This window comes from Drosophila melanogaster, chromosome 3L (assembly GCF_000001215.4).
Source record: "Drosophila melanogaster chromosome 3L".
NCBI classification, from domain to species: domain Eukaryota; kingdom Metazoa; phylum Arthropoda; class Insecta; order Diptera; family Drosophilidae; genus Drosophila; species Drosophila melanogaster.
Window position 1 is genome coordinate 12,754,817 of NT_037436.4, and position 19,092 is coordinate 12,773,908.

A 19,092-nucleotide genomic window follows, 5' to 3' on the forward strand; every position below is an offset into this window, starting at 1 on the left:
TACCAATCTGATTGATAGCTACATCGGCAAAACATCATTTACATATATTTCAAACTTAAGCAACACCCGAAATTAGGACTGATATATATTATCTTATTAACTACTTCCCATTTAAATTATTTATGAAATAAATAAACCAAAGAAACCACTTGTTTATTCAACTACAATCCAATCCCACAACCTGTTCCGATTCCACTTGTTCCATTTGTGACTCGGCAATATTTATGCGGTGTAGATAGTCCCCAATCATATGTTTATAGTTGTGGTTTTAGGGCATGAATTAAAAACAAATATTTAATAGGATTAGCGTCAGTGGTTAATAAACAAGCATGTTGCGAGACCTCATAACGTGGGTGCTGAACACGTATCTGGGAAAGTATCTGGAGAACTTGAATTCCGCCCAATTGTCGGTGGCACTGCTCTCGGGTACTGTGATATAATTGTTTATCTTTATTCCGCATCGCATAAACAATATATTTTCCCGCAGGCGAAGTTGAGCTCGAGAACATACCCATACGCAAAGATGCCCTCCGCTCGTTCAATTTGCCGGTCGAAGTCACCGCCGGCAGTATCCGTAAAATCAAACTCCAGATTCCGGTCCGCCAGTTCAGGACATCGCCATGGTGCATCTCCATCGAGGGCCTGTTCTGCATCATCTGTCCGAAGAACCTGGACAACTGGGACTACGAGAAGGAGAAGTTGCAGGATTTGGAGTATAAGCTGGCCGTGCTGGACACCGCAGAAGCAGGCTGGCGTTCCGAAAAGGGCAAACAAATGGAGTCTTACTACTTCTCATCCTACAATAACTGGCTGAAGTATGGCACCAACATGGCCACCAACATCATTGACAACATTGAACTCAAGATATCCGATGTGCACTTTCGGTTCGAGGACATCGTGGACACCGGCAAGAGCAAGATATGCACGGGCATCAAGATTGGATCTCTGACCGCCCAGAGCTGCGACTGTGATTGGACCAATGGGTCCTACAAAATGAACAACAACGAAATGAACTACAAGCTGGTGGAGCTCAAAGAGCTCTCGGTCTACTGGGATTTGTTGCACGAGGACATCAAATGTCAGTCGTACTCTAACCAGGAGATTCTCGAAAAAATGCACTCCACCTGCGAACTGAGGTCCCACAATTTCATCATCAAGCCCATTTGTGCAACGGCCAGGTGGAAGCGCGATAAATGCCAGCAGGTGATACGTACCAAAGACAAACCCAGGGTTTCCTGTGAACTCCTGGTTCCCGAGGTGGTCATAGACATATCTAAGGTAACTAAGCCCAACTTGAAGCCACAAATAACACTTAAATGAGACGTAATTTACTGAGGTCCAAAGTTCATCAGAATTAGGTACATATTTCGATTGCTTTTTAAGCGATTATCAAACAATACATTTTATTCGTGAATGAATAATATTGGTTCAATATCAATCACCAACAAATTTGCTTATTTCTATCTAACCAAGCCCCAAAATGAACTTGTACCCCAATAAACACAGTTGTACTTCCCATGACGCAGTTGTTATCACCATATTTGATATGCTTATTATTTGTTTTAATAAATTATTTTAATATTTCCAGGTCCAGCGACTGCAAATGTTAGATAAGCTGTCAGAAATCCGTCAGGTTAAGGAAGTTCGACAATACAGGCTAAAGCGACCCACATGCACCGTAGAAAGTAATCCAATCGCATGGTGGAAATACGCCACCATATGCCATGGATTTGACTTTAAGAAAAATGAGGAAAAGTGGTTAATGCTCAAGGAAAATCTTCGTTACATGCTGCTCTACAAATCAATTATATTAAATCCCAACGAAAATCTATCCGCTGCAGATAAGGAGTTTAAAGCCTACATCGAGAGCGATAGAAAGATATCGGATTTAACCATAATGAGAAGGATATGCTTTGAAAAAGTGTTTACGAAAGGTTTCGCCTTTGAATCACAGAACGAGCAGGGCAAGAATATGCTCTTTCATTGGTTTCCAAACTGGATGGGTTGGTATGCGAACAGTCCCAGTACCCCAAATAATGAACAGGATGAATCGCTGAAACATTTGGAAGATGATATTCTCGTTGCGTTGGAGAACTCACTTCAGAACTCTTCCGACTTAAAAAGCGATGCTGTCTTCGGACACTTTTCAATCAAGCTTCTCAAAGGACTGGTAATCCTGCAGACCGAAGATAAATTAAATGATGGCAGGAACAAGTCTATGGAAATGCAATTCAACAACTTCTCCGCCTACCTCCAGTTGAGCCCACAGTTAACTTCTTACACTGTGGGCATATCCTTACAAGAAGTATACCTAATAGACAAAACCAGTAGTGATACGATGCACAATTACTTAATTAAGCCACAAACAGGGAATACAGCCACACCAAATCAACTAGTAAAGAATGCTGCTCTCCAGGAGGATATCCTGTTTCAATTACAATACGAAAATTGCAATCATTTACGCTTTCAGCTGAACATTAAATCAAAAGGTCTAGATCTTATCTATAATGAGGATGCGATCCAGTGGCTTTTAGATTTTCTGGCCGATTCGAATTCCTTTAAATACTCACCGCGCAATAGAGTCGCGAAGAAAACTGACTTTATGAAGAACTGGAATGAAATGTTTAGTGGAAATGAGGTGAGTCAATCATTTAAAACTTTCATAACAAACGCTAACACTCTTGTTATTCCTTAGGTAAATCGAAAAATTTGGATGTTCGAAATTGAAATTTTCGCGCCACGCATAATATTTTTGGAAAACTACAAAGTTAGCAATTCGTTGATGGTTTTGCTCGATTTCGGAAAACTCGAAATGAGGAAAATGGAGGTTAAGAGAGTTATACCTGTGATAGAGTCGGCTGTTACTGAAAACACAAGCGATGACGATGAAACCTATTTGACTCCATGTTCAACTCCGCCTGCATCGGAAAAAAGTGGTTCGGAATCTCCGACGCTGCTTGAAAATCCAAAAACGGAAAGCTTTCTGAACAAAAACGTTCAACTAGAGTACGTTTTGCACAATAAGATTTACGATAAATATTTGATCAACTTTACAAACCTTCAAGTTCTGGTTTGTAAATACGAAGAACGATGGCAAGCGTGCTTGAAAACATCGTCGAATTTCCATCTGATTGATAAATTTAATATAAACCTCACACTCGAGCAAAGGAATATCTTCACCGTCGATCCGGAGTATCCCTCGTTTATGCTCTTCGGCACCTGCCCAACAATATTAATACACGGCAACGAGGAACTCATAAACAATTGTTGCAACATTATGAAACCCATTATAAAGGCTTCAAAGGAAATGGAAAACATTTACAGAGGCGGTAACACGATTTACGCAAGCGAGAGAATCAAAAACCTTGCGGAAGACGATAGGAGCCGAGTTGTCATAGAGTTTGTAATGGATCAACTGGTGATCGAGATGCAATCGACAGAAAGGAGCATTGCCGAGCTTCAAATTATTGGGGCACGAGCTGGCTTAACAAAAGAACCGCATGAGACGAATATTTCCATGTCGGTTCACGGATTACTCCTCGTAGATGCCATTCAGTCTTTCGGTCCCGATTTTGAACTTTTGGTGGCTAGTCATCGTCATGTTGGGTATGTGTACATCCTTGAAAATACATGCGAAATGCTTGATAGAATGCTTTTATTTTTGCCACTTAACTTGATAAAGATCTTTATTTACTTTTTTTTTTAAGAAACAATTATGAAAATTGAATATTTTTTGTCTGTATGCATGTGTTGTTTGTGCCTTGCACATTTAAGTGTTAAATTTTTAATGGTTTCGAAACATTTATGCATTTTATAGAATGGATAGTTTATCTGGCAGCCTTAAACATAGCGCAATTGTTTCGCCCACTTCGCCTGGATCGCCAAATTTTTTTGATAGGGCTACTAGTCCGCACATGATCACAAAAGCAGTTCAAAATATTAAAATGGGTATGTACTATGTGAGGAGAGGAAACGTTTTTTATTTCTATTGCGCGCTAACTGCATACTAACAATCCCAGTTTGCAATTTATTAGCCATGCTTTAAGGTAATTTCTAATAATATATTTCATTATGTACATTTTTAGGAGATAGATCCACAGAATTCTGCGACGATGAGGACTCCACAGCGCTCATCTCGGTTGACATTAAAATTGTTCCGCCCAACGAAAGCAATTCAATGCAACTTCACACTACGAGCATCACATTCAACAGTTTGGACATAATTGGTATGTATAAAGCCCAATAAAAAAAGAAATATAACTATTATAAAACTATTTATTTCAGCCAATCAGGATACTATTATTGAAATTCTAAACTTTGCTAAGAGGACGCTTTTAGCGCAAAATATCTTTCCAAGCGAAAGCCCTGAATCGCCAAAGGAAGCAACTGAAGCACCAGTTGATGTGGTTGACCAAGTCGATCATAAGAGTCATAATGAAATATTCTTTGATTTCTTCCGACTAAATATTCTGCTATTGTACACCATCAAGAGGGACAAATTTAATGTGGGTCGAAAAGTTGGAACTGTTACGCTGACGGAAGCTAAAATCAATGCATCCTTTCAATCGGACCTATCTATTATTGGTTCCCTTGGTGGAATACAAGTTATAGACATCACTTCCGAAGCCTTTTGCCATCCAAGAATACTTTCTGTTGGCCGAGATCAAATTTTGAGAGCTTCGGACACAAATAAGCAAACCGTTCTTAGTCAGCTTTCAAATGAAATATACTCAAATAATTACAACGAAGAAACGAAGAGCGACGAAAGTGATGCTATAAGTTTTCAAAGTCACTGGAGTGACAAGACTACTTGCACTTTCCAAATGCGAATGGCTTCGGCTTCGTATACACATTGTCCCAGGTTTCTGCGCGATGTAAATGCTTGCATTACGTATTTTAAAAGGAGCTTGCGGTGAGTAACAAACGTTAGATGTTTTAAAAATATAACTTATGCCTTTTCAATATTTACAGAGAATTTGCCACCTCCATTGGTAATAAAGCTACCGATATGGCCAAGGAGTTTGTGCAACAGGTTAGGGCAGTCGAGCAAATCGGACCAGTTTACCCACAACGAAATCGCCAGGACAATTGGTACACTATAAAATAAACTCAAAATTTAACTGATTTTTAAACCTAAATTGTTATTTTTCAGGCTTGATATAATAATTAGTAGTCCCATAATTATTCTGCCCATTTCCAACACAAGTACGAATGTTTTGATAGCCAATTTGGGAAAGATCAGTTGCTCCAATGCCGTCAAATGCGATTCGGATGAGTTTAATGAATCCTATACGATTGAGATTAAAAACACATACGTATACTCCTTGAACATTGATGAAGGGGAATATAGTTTCAATGTTCACCCTGCCAAAAATAAGGACGCAATTCCCATACTGCACGATACAGCGATTACTTTGCAACTTTATGCCGGATATAGTGACGATAATGATGAAGACAAACAACTTAATAGGTTCTCAGTAAGTAGTAATTACAATAGTTTATATTGTAACATTTTTAAATACTTTAATTTCATTCAATCGCAGATAAAAGGAAGTATGGTTGAGGCTCTTAAAGTATCACTAAACCGGAAACAATATGAGTTACTTTTGGAATCCATTCGGTACGCAACTAATTTCTCCAATGAGGTTCTAAATGAATCGGACGAATTGGATCAAAACGGAGATATTGAACCAACTGCGAATATTGATGCCGAATCCATTATCAGCACAACTATTCAGTTCTCAGTTCCCGTATTTCAAATTAACCTGCAGAATGAATATCACAATGATTTGATAAATTTAACATTTAAAAACTTTAATGTAAAACATATTTCGAAAGGATTTGACAAGGATGTGGAAGTCGTGTTAAAGTCTGTGCTAATGGAGGATCTAAAGTCTGACCTAACATCACCGTTTAGAAATATGGTGACCTCTGTGGACCTCGAACAGAAGATAAAGAAAAATGAAATGACATCCTCTTCGTGTCCTGACCTACCAAGCTATTGTAACTCACTGAAAAACCGATCCAGCTCCGTTCCATCCTGCTTCTACAACCACATGCAGGTTAAAGTCTTTGGCGGAGACCAAAAATATACATCGTCCAACAAAAATGAGTTGGGCAAAAAGAAGGAGAGTCAAACGTTAGTTATTTACAAATCACATACCGGACGATCTGCGCAAAATGGTAAACTGGAGCAAACAAGTTCAATTCAGTTTAATTGCTTGAATTTGGCCATTTGCGTTGAACGGTGGTATACTATATTCGACTTCTTTGGTCTGGTTTCCGTGGATAACGTTAATGAAAAATACCCCGAAGAGATGAAACTCGTTGAAAAACGTGAGTGCTTATGAGAAAATTAACTACATCTAACAAATATTATTTATTTTAGATATTGACAAAGTTTGTAGTAAGCTGAAGGTGTCAATAAGGAGCTTTAACTTTACATTGATTCGCAATGAGTCGCTCTTGTCCAGAGTAAATGTGTCGAATGCCGTTTTCATGATTCTTCAGGACCCCTACTCCAAAATCGTTGAAGGCTGCTTGGGATCTGTGTCAGTTAATGATCTAACCAAATATGGAAACATTTACAAGCAGAAGTTTCTTACTAGTGGCACGGAAGCCTTGAATTTTGTATATAAAAAGTAAGGCTGAGCTAAACCCCAGATTTGAATACTTCTATATTATTTTCCTTTGCCTTTTTAGAAAACTGGTCGATCTGGAAGCTTTAAATACTTTGGACACCGACTCAACCCTGCGAATTAACATGTCTGCAGTGCATTATATACACACAAAACGTTTTTCAACCGAGTTACATGTTTTCGTTAAGGATCTGTTGCAATTGCAAACGGTAATACAGAAATACCTTTCATTGGTCTTTATCTTTTTAATCGCTTTTTTTGTATTTTTGTATTTGTACAGCCTGTTATTAGAAAATTAAAGAAACACGGCAGTGAACAGAATATGCGCCCATCGAAAATGAAGCTAGTGATTCAAGCTGATTCTCCAGTTATAGTGCTTCCATCATCCTATAACAGAAATGAAGTAATAATCGCATACCTTGGCCAGTTCTCTCTGAAAAATAGTTTCCACTTTGCCAGTGACAACAATATAATAAGCAAAATGAGTGCAACGCCAAGTAAAGATGAAATCCTGGATGTAATGCGAATTGACCTGGTCAATATAAACCTATTCTCCGGCGAAAGAAGCTCCATGAAAGCTAAAGCTGATCAGGAGAAAGATCGAATTATAATCGCTGATATGAACTTCCTACGATTGGGTCAGCCGTTCTTCAATGAGTCATGCTTCCTTCACCTGCAGTTGGAGAGAAACCTTTCGGCAGATGCCCATCGCGTCTGTCCAGACATCAGTGTTCAAGGAACCTTCTCAAAATTGAGTGGCATCATCAATATTCAGCAATACAAACTGATTCGAAGTTTTCTGAACAACAATATTGGAGAACAAACCGATGATATTTACATGAACTACCACAATAACAGTTGCACATCCATCGAAAGACTTTCAACCATTAACCTAATGCCAAAGAATGAAGTGTCTAAGATAGTGTCCATTCTAATTTCGATTCGAATTTTACTGGAAGACGTGTCACTGCTACTGGCTTTAAATACTTCGCAAAGTGCTGCCATAGAACCTTTGGCGTGTATCCACTTTTTGAAATCCACTCTGGAAATCGACTTGTTCAGCGACGGCTCACAGGATATTGATTTAATATCGAGCAATATTCTAATTGTTGACGAGAGAAACGAAAGCGACAAGAGCAACGAAAACGTGTTTAAAAACATATTGGAGCCATCCAAAAAGGAGGTCCGAATCGAGAATTCCGTACAGGTTGAAGTCCATTGCAGGAAAAAAGCCACTTTTTCCAAGTACACAATAATGCTCAACAACATGAGAGTGTTTGCTCTCCTCAGTTTTCTGGATCAATTGAAGTCATATTTGCAAGAAGATTCACCGGCACCAGTGGTAAATAATGCGGCAAATCAGATTGCTCAAAAGCCACAGATCGACACCAGTATTTCCACGGAATATGTTGTAAATATTACAGACTCGGAGATTATATTCGCTGAGGAATGTAGTCGCTTGGACTCGAACGCAATCATTTTGAAGAGTACAACTGTCATTTGTTATAAACCAAATAGCAACATTGTGCCTCTATCTTTGGACATTAACCATTTGGAAATATTTTCCTGCACCCTGGACGCCGAAGAGGAGAGTGCTTTGTCCATAATCGATCCCTTTACGCTGATTATAGAACTTCGGAGTAATTGCTTGAACATACTAATTCAGAAGCACTTGAACATTCGGCTCTCCTATGTTGATGTTAAATTGTTTTCGAGAATGGCGCGACTACTGCCCACACAAACATCACGACCGAAGAACGTTATATCAAAAGCTGATTCGGATCTGGAGAAGGCGGCTCCGCTCGTGGCAATGGGCTTCGAGATATCCGACTGTCTGTACGCCATGCAGATAAATAATTGGCGAATCAACGACGCCGCCATTTGGCTGTCCCAGCAAAAACAGAACACCTACCGAAATCCCGCCCTGGAAATGAAAACCGCTGTAGTGGATGCCAGTCTCATATCGGTGTTTATAATTGACGATTGCATGGATGCAGATGTGCCACTACTAGAGGTATCGCTCTCGAAGTTCCTGCTCAACTTTACTTTCCAAACGCAGGATCCCAATCCCAAGGAGACAAATATTCGACACTATAGCTTGGGTAACATTGACACAGAAGTGTCCGTCAACTATTATAATCGTCGTCTGAGTGGATGGGAACCAGTGGCAGAGACGTGGGAGTCCAATTTGAACTGGAAGTACACCAAGGGTCATTTGGATAACAAAAAACGCTTTGAGATTGGAATTTCCAGCAAGCAGATGCTCAAGTTGAACGTGACGTCCACGTTTATTGAACTGTTTCACATGGTTCTGAAGAACTGGACAAACGATTTCAATGACAATGGAGCCAAGAACTTTAGGCAACGTTCCCCTTTTATTCCGTTCGCGCTCCAAAATCTCAGCGGAACACCACTGCTTTTTAAACCGATTTACGCTCCACTTGGAGATTTGACGCGTTCCGACTTACAGCAGGTGGAATTGATCAAGAACTGGTACTCCGTGCAGCCGAACGAGACGAAAACATTTGATTTTAGCCAGAAAAGCAAACTTAGACACGTGCACTCTCACCAATTGAATCTACACCAGATTTTCGTACAAATCCATGGCTGGACATTGATTGGACCCATATCGGTGGACAAAGTGGGCATGTTTTTCCGCACCACAAAATTGGACTCGCAGTTTTTGACGAAAAGTCGGATAGTCTTCGATATATCATTGATTGGATCTGCCCAGAAGCTCATCAAAGTCAAGTCCTCGTTGGGCGTGATAAACAAACTGGATCGGAATGTGTTCCTGAAAATGACCTTGAAAGGCACGCACAGCGATGGACTGAGTTCAATAAGTGTAATAAAGCCAAACGATGAACTATCTGTGCCGCTCAAGTTCATCGATGCCTCATTATATGTGGCACATAATACGAGTGAAAGCGATGCCTACGAGGACACTGGTTTTAGCAATGAAGAAATCCTGTGGAAAGCCTGCGGCAAGGATGACACTCGACAGCTACTCGCTGGCTACGATACCAACAAGAGTATCTTGTACACTTTCGTGAATATAAGCCGGGAAATTTATCACTGTAAGGAACAGAATTTACCGGGTCATAAGATTACGCTTCTGCCACCGCTCAAGATAAACAATATGCTTTGCTGTGACCTTATGTTCAAGATCCACGAGCATGCCACCGGCAGAATAAACTCATCGGAAAGTGTTAATATCTACAACGTTAACATTTGCCAGCCCCTCAATCTGAGCATCACACTGGACAACTTTCAACTTTCGGGCCAACTTAAGATTCCCGTGAGCCACAGGGGCGTTATAGAACCGAAACTGAAATTGATTGACATTCAAAAACGGGAACTGCACGTGCGCGTGTCCATACAATCGGTGCCAGGCAAGGGAATGGAACTATATATCAGTGCTCCAGTTTGGATAATCAACAAAACAGGACTTCCCCTGATCTACAAACAAGAAGGTACCAGTCATACGGCAGCTGGGCAATTCGAGGAGCACGAAACTGCGCGGCAAGTGGCGCCGCTAATGTTCTCGTTTTCGGATCAGGAAGGATCTCCGGCACTGGTACTGCGATTGGGAAAAGCTTATGGCTCCAACAATATGGTATGCTAAAGTCTAGCTGGATATTATTGTTATTTAAATTGTGAATTACTCCCATGTTTATAGTGGTGCAAAAGTTTTAGTACGCACAAGGATTTGGCCGACAGGGATTTGCGTGCGGAAAATACAAAGGGCAGCTATGCGATTGGAATCAGCGTCAGGAGGGGCAGAGGACTCTATGCTTGCACGACCTTTGTTACGCTCTCTCCCAGATTCCATCTGCACAATCGTAGTGGCTATAAGCTGGAGTTTATGCAGCTCTGCGACATTGTTAACTATGTGAGTTGTAATATCATTATCTAAATTAAGCTTGTGTGATATATATTTTTATTTTTAGGACCGTCCCGATCCGCGTAAGATTATATCAGCACCCGTTGATTGCAACTTCGCTTTCCATTGGCCCAACTGGGATCAGGAGCAGATTATTTGCGTACGAATTCCGGAGATCGAGTGCTGCTGTTGGTCAAAGGGGATTCCCATCAAAGATGTCCAGAGCTTGTACATCAATGTGCGAAATGAGTGGGGAGAAATGTTTTTTCTTCGCTTGGAAATCATCTCGAAGGATGCTACTTTTATACTCTTATTCACGGACGCGCGAACTTTACCACCACCGATTCGAATTGACAATTGTTCGGAAGTTGTCATCAATTTCTCACAGCTGAGATCGAAGCCCGTTTGGATTACGCCAGTTAGACCGCAATCTTCGTTATCCTATGTCATGGATGATCCCTTGGGCCAACAGATTTTGCTGATGGAGGCACCTGGAGGAAACATGATAGAATTCCCGATTAACAACAAAAACAACATTAAGAAAACACTAACGTACACCAACTTCATTTACATCGCATTTCAAGGAACTTTTGAGCGTTCAAATGAGGAGGAAAACACGCACAGACAGTTGGTTTTGGGCGTACGTGGTAAAAAAGTTGTGATAGTTGAGAAAAACTCGGGTGATCGTTCACAATTGTGGCTAATGAACTCGAATGGTCAGTTGGAGCATGAAGGATCCACCCCGCCGATTCAAACAAATGATGCGAATGCAGTGCGACTTGTACTCGATCTGGAGAAGGCTCCGAATCCCATGGAGTTCACCAACTTGGTGGTCCGAACACCCAATAAGCAAAGAGTTACAACGCAGACATGGAGATTTGAGAATGGACGGCTGATGTGCCATGCCAATATGTGCGTACAGGTAAGGATTTCTTTATGTTTTATTGATAACCTTTAATCTAAAATGGTTTACTTTATAGTCTCGATTTGGAGAGAGCGGCCTGAAGCCCAACTATGAGGCAGTCGTGGGCAGAACGGAAAACAGGGCAAGTTCGAGTAAACAAATACCCATTGGACAACACATTGTTGCACAGAAACTAAGGCCTGGATCGGGACAGCTGGAGCTTTCGACGAAAATGGATGGACCCATATCCACGATCGAAATATGTGATATTAAAATTAAACAAAATTCAGTATTCCTAACTCCCGATTTACTATGGATGCATGCTTCCCTGAATAATAGGCAAATTACGGATAAGGGAAAAGTATCATTCGTGCATGAGTATTTGGTAAGTAAGACTATGAAAAAATCTAACGTATAACAAACTAAGAGTTATATCATTTTAGATTAATGTGGAGCTTGTTAAAGGAATCGGCATATCCATCATAGCTCGCAAGCCTTGTGAGGAAATCATGTTCATCAGCCTCGATCACATAAATTGTGATATTGTACAGAGTGCTTTGGAGAATTCCTTAGATCTGAATATTGCCTATATACAAATCGATAATCAATTGCTGGATGCTGTGAGTCCGATTGCATTGCACACGCAAACTTCGAATGATCTTGAAGAAACACAAAATGCAGTTGTTCTCAAACTGAAAATGTTACCTTCGCCCAACAAGAATGCAATCATTTTCAAGTACTTAACTCTGGACTTGAAACCCTCAACGGCGAGTCTGGAGGAGAAGCTGATACTTAAAGTGGCTTCATTCCTGGGCTACGGCAAGATCAACCGTCAGAACTTAAGTGTGCAATACCAATTCGAGAACACGGATGATAAGCCTTTTCTGCAGGATATGAAGAGATACTATTTTGAGAACTTAAGTATTGGCGCAACTCAGGTAATTTTTTAAAATCTAGACTTAATGGTCTTAAACAACTCAATTTTCTCTTTAAAGGTTCGACTTTCAGCATTCACTTCTTCAAAGTTGCCGGTGGAGTTGCATGAAACCAAGAAGGCACTTGGACTCACTCTAATAAAATTCGAAGATGCCTTGATTGAACTCGACAGGTATTCGGATAAATTGCACTTTGAGACGATGGACGTTTATCGGAAGGAGCTGAAGAAGCACTACATCAACCAAGTCAAATGGCATGCGGCTGCAATTTTGGGCAGCGTCGATTTCCTTGGTAATCCATTGGGATTTGCCAACGATCTTTCGGAAGGAGTATCCGGACTGATTTTTGAGGGCTCCGTCAAGAGTTTGGTGAAAAATGTTACGCATGGCATATCGAATTCGACGGCGAAGCTAACAGAAACGCTGTCCGATAGCCTGGGAAAAGTTGTGCTGGATGATCACGACAATGAGACGAGGCAACGCATTCTGGAACTGCAGTCCAATACATCCGGCGGTCACCTTGCAGCGGGTCTGAAGGGTCTCGGATTTGGACTGCTGGGCGGAGTAACGAGTATTGTAAGACACACTTACGATGGTGCCACTTCCGATGGCGTTCCTGGCTTTCTCAGTGGATTGGGAAAGGGCTTAGTAGGCACTGTCACCAAACCGATCATTGGTGTATTGGACCTGGCATCGGAAACTGCCAGTGCCGTTCGTGAAACAAGCCGAGATAGTCACAGAAACGCTCCGGAAAGGAAAAGGCTACCCAGATGTGTGACTGGTGCTCCTGGTGGTCTTTTGCCATTGTATTCCAATCGCCAAAGCAAGGGGCAGCAATATCTGTACCTAATCAATCAAAAGAACTTTTCGGAGAAGATAATTTCATATGAACCCAATCTATGGAGCGACAAGGAGGCTAGATTGCGCTTGCTGGTTTCTACAGAATACGTACGAATCTTTTCACTAAGCGACGCCAATCCAACCATTATGTTTGAATGTCATGTTAGTGAGATTCTTTCGTGCCATCCAGTGGTAACGAATGCCGGCACAACGCCAACCACGAGCAGCAGGGCGTCGGCCAGTCACTACATCGAGATATCAACCAATCTTCCAAAGATTACCAGGCCCAGGATACGGTGTCGTTCCGAGGAATGTGCTGAGGCAGCATCAAGATGCGTAAGTAGAAATCATCTTAGCAGAAATTAGTAGAAATTATCTTTCAATAATAAACTATTATTGTTGAAGCGCAGACTTTGTTTATCATATAATTTATTTACTTTTACAAATTTTGAAATGATTATCACATATATTCCATACTTGTCTTTTTCTTTTAGATAAACTACGCTAAAAGTGTCTTTGATGAACGTGAACATGCCGTTTTATAAAATGCAATAGGTCGGTTCGTGATAATAAACAAAAACCTTTTGACAACAAATGTTACATTTTATTTTCTTTGGCAATAAGTGCTATTTTAATTTCAAGTAGTAAGTAAAATAAACATTTAAGAAATAATGAACCCACATACTATGGTGTGATATAAATCAAGGATCAAAAAGCGATCGACACGGAATACTATAAACAGATATTACGGATTCATTGTAGGATAAAATGACCGCAGTGTAAATATTGTGTAGATATATTATTTGTCATGACGGGCATTAATACAAAAAAGAATGTTTGTAAAGTTAGTAACATTAATAAATATGGTATTTAATAATCGGCATTCTTGTAATGCTCCTTACGAAACGATGAGAGTTTTAGTCGTTGCATTTGGAGAGCTTGTTCGATTTCGAGTACTTTAACATGAATTTCCATTTCCATCGTTTTAATCTGTGATGGCGTTAGCTTAGAAAGTTCTATTTCACTCTGCTGCTCCAGCTGGGAGTTGCAATCCTTCACGGTGGCGACCAGAGTTCCTGTTGCCTGCGTTACGCTTCGCGAGGCTTTTGTGAGGTCGGTTAGCTTTTGACTATTACGTTCAGCCTTGACTTTGCTCGCAATAACCATTTGGGTCGTGCAGGCAGCAATTTCTTGGGCAGCCACAATGAGTTCAAAGTTCTTGCCAGATTCACTTTCAATAGCCTTGTTTGCAGCTTCCACCAGATAGTTGGCTGCCTTCGCCACACTTTTCGAGGCGGATATCAAACCATCTGACCACTGACTGTTCCGCCTATAAAACTCATTAGCACTCGCATTTCCTGAAAGAGTAATTACTTGTCAGTAACTTCATTGAATTAAAAAATATTGTTAGCTACCTTTTTGGGAAGCCACGATTTCGTGTTGCAGGAGACGAGATTTTTGGATTAGAGCTTTGACACATTCCATCAAGGTGGTACACGCATCCACTATTTTTCCGTTTACCTCTAAATTGGTTTGGTTGTCCTTCTCTCGAGCCTTTGCCAGTAGATCTGTAATTTTGGAGGCTGCATCATCAATCGCAGCGTCCATCTCGCGAAGCTCGATTTCGAGCAGCTTATCTAAATCAATCTTCTGTTCAAATGATGCCTTTATTTTCTCAATCAGCTTTTCAATATCTCTCAGCTTTGTTTGTATATCAGTGATTGTTTTCTGTCTCTCGGGTTCTTTTGTTTCATTATTTAATAAGTATTGGAACAATTGACAGATATCGGTACATAACAAATTTGTTTTTGAGAAAATTTCTGCAAAATAAGTAATACAAAGTTAGTTTGCTGTAGGTGGTTATGTTTTTAGTGTTATCAACTTACCCTGACCTGTCTCAATTGCAGTTGTTGTTTTGTAGATAACATCACATTGATCGTATAGTTTTATAAATACATAACCCAGATACATAACATTTTGCAGTCCTTCGGTTGAAGCAACATAGTTTATAGCCGATGCGTTATTGAACTTATTTAAAATGGTCTCCATTTCGCGTATTATGTTTGGCACCGCATCCAAAGGCTGTTGTTCCGATCCGCTCAACTTCGAATTGCATATTTCCTTTACAGTCTTGATCACCAATTTTCTGAGTTCACTCAAATCGGTACTACAGATTTGGTACGAACTTGTCACGGCATCAATTTGCTGTGTTGCTTGGGTTAGTTTTACCTCAGTAAGCGAGAGTTTGCTTTGCAAATCCTCGTTACGCTGACCCGCTGAAGCATTTTCCTGCCTCAATTGATTCACAATTTCCTGGGTTTGCTGAAGAAAGAAAAGCAGTTTCTATAATTTTCTTGATTTAAATTGGTTTCATTTACCTGTAATGCACTCTCATTTTGCTCCAAGTTGTTTAAAGTTAGCTGCAATTGAGCATTTTGTGCTTCGCTGTTGTTTTTATGCTCTATACCTAACTGCTCTATTTTAGTTAATAGCACTGATTTTTCCGCTTCAAATGCCTTTAAATTGTTTTGAATTTCCAATGCCTTTAAGCTGATTTGGCTTTCTGCGCTGGACAGCTGAAGCTTAACTTCATTGAACTCTTTATCCTTTTGTTCCAAGTTATCCATTATTTCTTGCAATTGAGCGTTTTGAGCTTCACTATGGCTTTTACTTTCAACACTCTGTTGTTCAATCTGAGTTAAGAGCAATGCCTTTTCCGCTTCAAAAGCTTTTAGCATTTTCTCGATATCCTCGGTCTTTGCATTTATTTGGCTTTCGGCGTTCGACAGTTTTTCCAGGGTGTCATTGAGGTTTCCATTAAGCTCTTCGACTTTGAGGCAATTTAGCCTCAGGTTTTCGGAAGTGGAAATAATATCGAGTTCCTGAATTTCCTTTTGTTTAACCACATCATCGAATTTCTCCTTCATCTCGTTTTTGACTGCTTCAAGATGTGCTATTTTCTCCTTGTGCTCTTCGATTTGCTTTTGCAGAATCAAGTTTGTTTTCTCTTTTTCCTCTACGTTTACTTTAATTTTGGAAATTTCATTGGTAAGCTCCTTAGTTTCCAACAATAGTTGTGAGTTTACTTGTTTCTCTTTATTTAAGGACTTGTTGCAATCACTTTGCTGATATAAAAGTATATGAATGAATATTAGTATAGGAAATAGAAAATATTGTGTTTCTGCATACCTCTCTCAGCAGCTGAATGTGCTCATCTCGAATCTTTGTGTATAGAGTTTTAAGTTTATTAAACTTTTCCGACGACAACTTGTGCTTTTCTTCTTCCTCCATAGCTTTTTCTGAAATACAAGGTATTTTTATATGACTTCATTATGTTTAATAAGCATTTAATTACGTAAAAGAATTGGGTTCTGATTCAGTTGCATCTCAAGATCGTCATTTTGCATCCGAAAGGTGGCACACATTTCTCTCGCCAAGACCAGATCATTTGACAGCACAGTATTGTTCTGTTGCAACTCCTGAACGTCGTGTCTGTAGCTTTGCTGCAGTGCGTCGAAATTTTTTTGCATTGCGTCCAATTTGAATGACAGCTCCTCAATGCTAGCCTCTTTCTCGCTGATTATACCCTCCAACATGCTAAGCTGCTGCTGGGCTTGACTGAAGGCTTCCAGCTCGTGATTGTTGGTATCCACAAGGTCTTCAACAACCGGATCGGGCTCCTGGGGAACGTGAACCACTGGCGGTACATAACTGGTGAAATCGTTTTGGGACTTGAAGTTAGGACTTGAGTCCGGCAATTCCGGGATTGTTATTAGGTCCTTGAAATACTGAAGCGGTCGCACGTTGTTGTAAAAACTCTTCAACTTTAAAAACAGACCGTGAAAGCGATCTCTGTGTCCGGAAACAACGTCGTATGGTACACCATCGTGTAGTTTAAACATTAACCGAACGCTTAAATCGTACAACGCATTGGAATCCTGGATAAGGCAAACTATTGGCGCTAATCTACATTGTCCCTGCGGTGTCATCGACGACATTCTGTACTTTTCCATAGATGAAAATATCGTCAATTGCAGCGCAATTATATCCTCCAAGTAGTCGAAAATTTCCACGCACAGTTGAAAACTGGAATCAATGGTTCTGTCTCAGTAGTTTGAAAGTAATATATATCTATTTTTACTTACCAATAATTTAAATCCCTATCCACAGCAATGAAGAGTTCCGTGAACGAAATGTTCAGGGTGCCGGGAAACATTCGATTTTTGTCGTGGAAGTTTAATTTTGTGGCCAAGAGCTTACTATACGCCTGTATGCAGCATCCAATATCGTCCTGCAGCAGGCCCCACATTTTTCCCACCTCCAGTATCATCTTCTTGTGGCTCTGCGAGTGGCGGATGGCACTTTCATGACCCTCTCGCAGGACCTTGTGCAGCAGATGCGAAAACTTCCAGGCAGTAAATCTACTCTGCATCAAAGGCTGCCGGGAGATGATCATCCAGAATGTTTTGGCCTCTTTGGCCTTGTGTATCATAATAATAATGGAGCGGGCATGTTTGGTTTTGAGTGGCGCTTCCAGGCCATTTAAAGCTTTGGACACGCTGACGTTCTGAAATGAAATGTAAATATTATAGTTTAAATGGCTTTTTATTGTTGTACACTTTCGAAGAAGTGACTGACTCAGCTTATAAGATATGGACGGATTTTGGCGGACGATATCTATAGTTTTATACTTTTTAGTGGAATTCGATCTAAAGGGGGTGACTCACTGATCGACTATTTAGTTTGGAAGTGCAAACATTTCGATGCTTTTAAAAATAAGATTCCAAACACCTACACCATGTGTTTGATATGAATTTATGATAACAGAAGGTAATCTAAATACTGGATTTCACTTCTTATCGTGCCGAATTTGGGTTGATAATCAAAAAATTTGAAAGGCCTTTGTGTGCACATTGAACAATTGATCAAAGTGGATGTAGTCCGCATAGCATTCATTGCAGTTTCTAATTTTCTGGGTCATCCGAAGCGGAGAAACTTGGGATTAGCATGTAGTGTAGTCTCTGTGGTGTTGCAAGTCGTGTGAAAAGCTGATGATATTTCGAGCTGTTCCATATAATCTGGTTCAAGGCTGACTTCTTAAGTGAAATGTTTATGCATATTTGAGCGGCGCGCCTGTAGTTGTGTGCATAAACATTTAGGTATTTACACTATGCACATGATATGACAACATCCGTGTGCCTATAATCTGCTGTGGGTATTCTTGGCGGTTTTCTTGGCTTTCCTTTGGGCTTACGTACCAGGTGGTAGAACTCCTTTTCGGCGTGAGTTGCCATTGTTTACTGACAATTCTTGGCGTACTTGCTGAACAAATTCGAATCATTCGCAGCGCGATATATGTGCATTAGAGCAAAGACAGCAAAGACATTGGAAACGGGAGTTATCTTATCTTATCAACAATGTTGGCCATTGTTTTCGTATTGGTCGCGTTCGTATTCATTCGGATTCCGATCGTGTGCGTGTATGAAACAATGAGTGTAAGAGTAAATTAGTCATATAAACAAATGTTGTTTTCCTTTATCGATAAAAGTTAATAGAGCTGGGCGGTGTTCCGATATGCGGGCTTTACCCTATCGATTCGTTTCGATAGTCATCAACTTCTTGCATCACCATTTTGAGCGCGAAAAAAAATGTTTTGCAAATTTTTATTTTTTTCCATTAAATCGAAGGATATTTGAATTGAAATACACTTAAATGAACCAATATTTAAATTATAACATCGAACGCTTTCAATAAAACTTCAGTTAAGTTAAAAATTTAATTTAATTTGATTTTATACGATGGTTTAAAAAAAAGCTTTAGAATGTGTTTTTGAAATTTTTGTGTACTGATTTTCTAAAAAGATAGATTTTGTTCGATATTTATAGATCTGCT

General features: G+C 40.1%; 2 protein-coding genes across 3 annotated transcripts; one reads left to right on the forward strand and one right to left on the reverse strand.

The window, feature by feature from the left end:
- The first annotated feature begins 232 nt into the window (after positions 1 to 232).
- Positions 233 to 13,789, forward strand: Vps13D (Vacuolar protein sorting 13D). Its single transcript, NM_168512.4, has 19 exons — positions 233 to 426; positions 488 to 1,278; positions 1,589 to 2,638; positions 2,696 to 3,606; positions 3,818 to 3,948; positions 4,086 to 4,226; positions 4,285 to 4,912; positions 4,972 to 5,091; positions 5,153 to 5,477; positions 5,544 to 6,336; positions 6,389 to 6,641; positions 6,703 to 6,847; positions 6,919 to 10,254; positions 10,318 to 10,530; positions 10,589 to 11,443; positions 11,502 to 11,810; positions 11,869 to 12,363; positions 12,421 to 13,536; positions 13,695 to 13,789. Exons 1-19 carry the CDS (start codon positions 330 to 332, stop codon positions 13,743 to 13,745), a joined length of 11,760 nt encoding a protein of 3,919 aa, NP_729825.2. The 5' UTR covers positions 233 to 329; the 3' UTR covers positions 13,746 to 13,789.
- Positions 13,616 to 18,757, reverse strand: Hip1 (Huntingtin interacting protein 1). Of its 2 annotated transcripts, none has more exons than NM_140340.2 (8): positions 18,459 to 18,757; positions 17,346 to 17,767; positions 16,556 to 17,286; positions 16,390 to 16,499; positions 15,579 to 16,325; positions 15,087 to 15,522; positions 14,616 to 15,020; positions 13,616 to 14,558 (listed from the first exon to the last, which is right to left on the reverse strand). In NM_140340.2, the coding sequence occupies exons 1-8, from the start codon at positions 18,492 to 18,494 to the stop codon at positions 14,071 to 14,073; spliced, it is 3,375 nt and encodes a 1,124-aa protein (NP_648597.2). In that variant the 5' UTR covers positions 18,495 to 18,757; the 3' UTR covers positions 13,616 to 14,070. The 2 variants fall into 2 exon arrangements, with proteins under 2 accessions (NP_648597.2, NP_729827.1); NM_168513.2 differs by lacking the exon at positions 18,459 to 18,757 and adding an exon at positions 17,928 to 18,403 and having other exon boundaries at positions 13,787 to 14,558.
- Between the last annotated feature and the right edge of the window lie 335 nt (positions 18,758 to 19,092).

Coding starts and splice junctions, on each gene's coding strand:
- Vps13D (NM_168512.4), top strand. CDS start 330: ATGTTGCGAGACCTCATAACGTGGGTGCTGAACACGTATCTGGGAAAG. Junction 6,848..6,918: donor ATCTGTTGCAATTGCAAACG/GTAATACAGAAA, acceptor GTATTTGTACAG/CCTGTTATTAGAAAATTAAA. Junction 10,255..10,317: donor CTTATGGCTCCAACAATATG/GTATGCTAAAGT, acceptor CCATGTTTATAG/TGGTGCAAAAGTTTTAGTAC.
- Hip1 (NM_140340.2), bottom strand. CDS start 18,494: ATGGCAACTCACGCCGAAAAGGAGTTCTACCACCTG. Junction 17,768..18,458: donor AAAAGGAGTTCTACCACCTG/GTACGTAAGCCC, acceptor ATTTCATTTCAG/AACGTCAGCGTGTCCAAAGC. Junction 15,523..15,578: donor AAAATGAGAGTGCATTACAG/GTAAATGAAACC, acceptor TTCTTTCTTCAG/CAAACCCAGGAAATTGTGAA.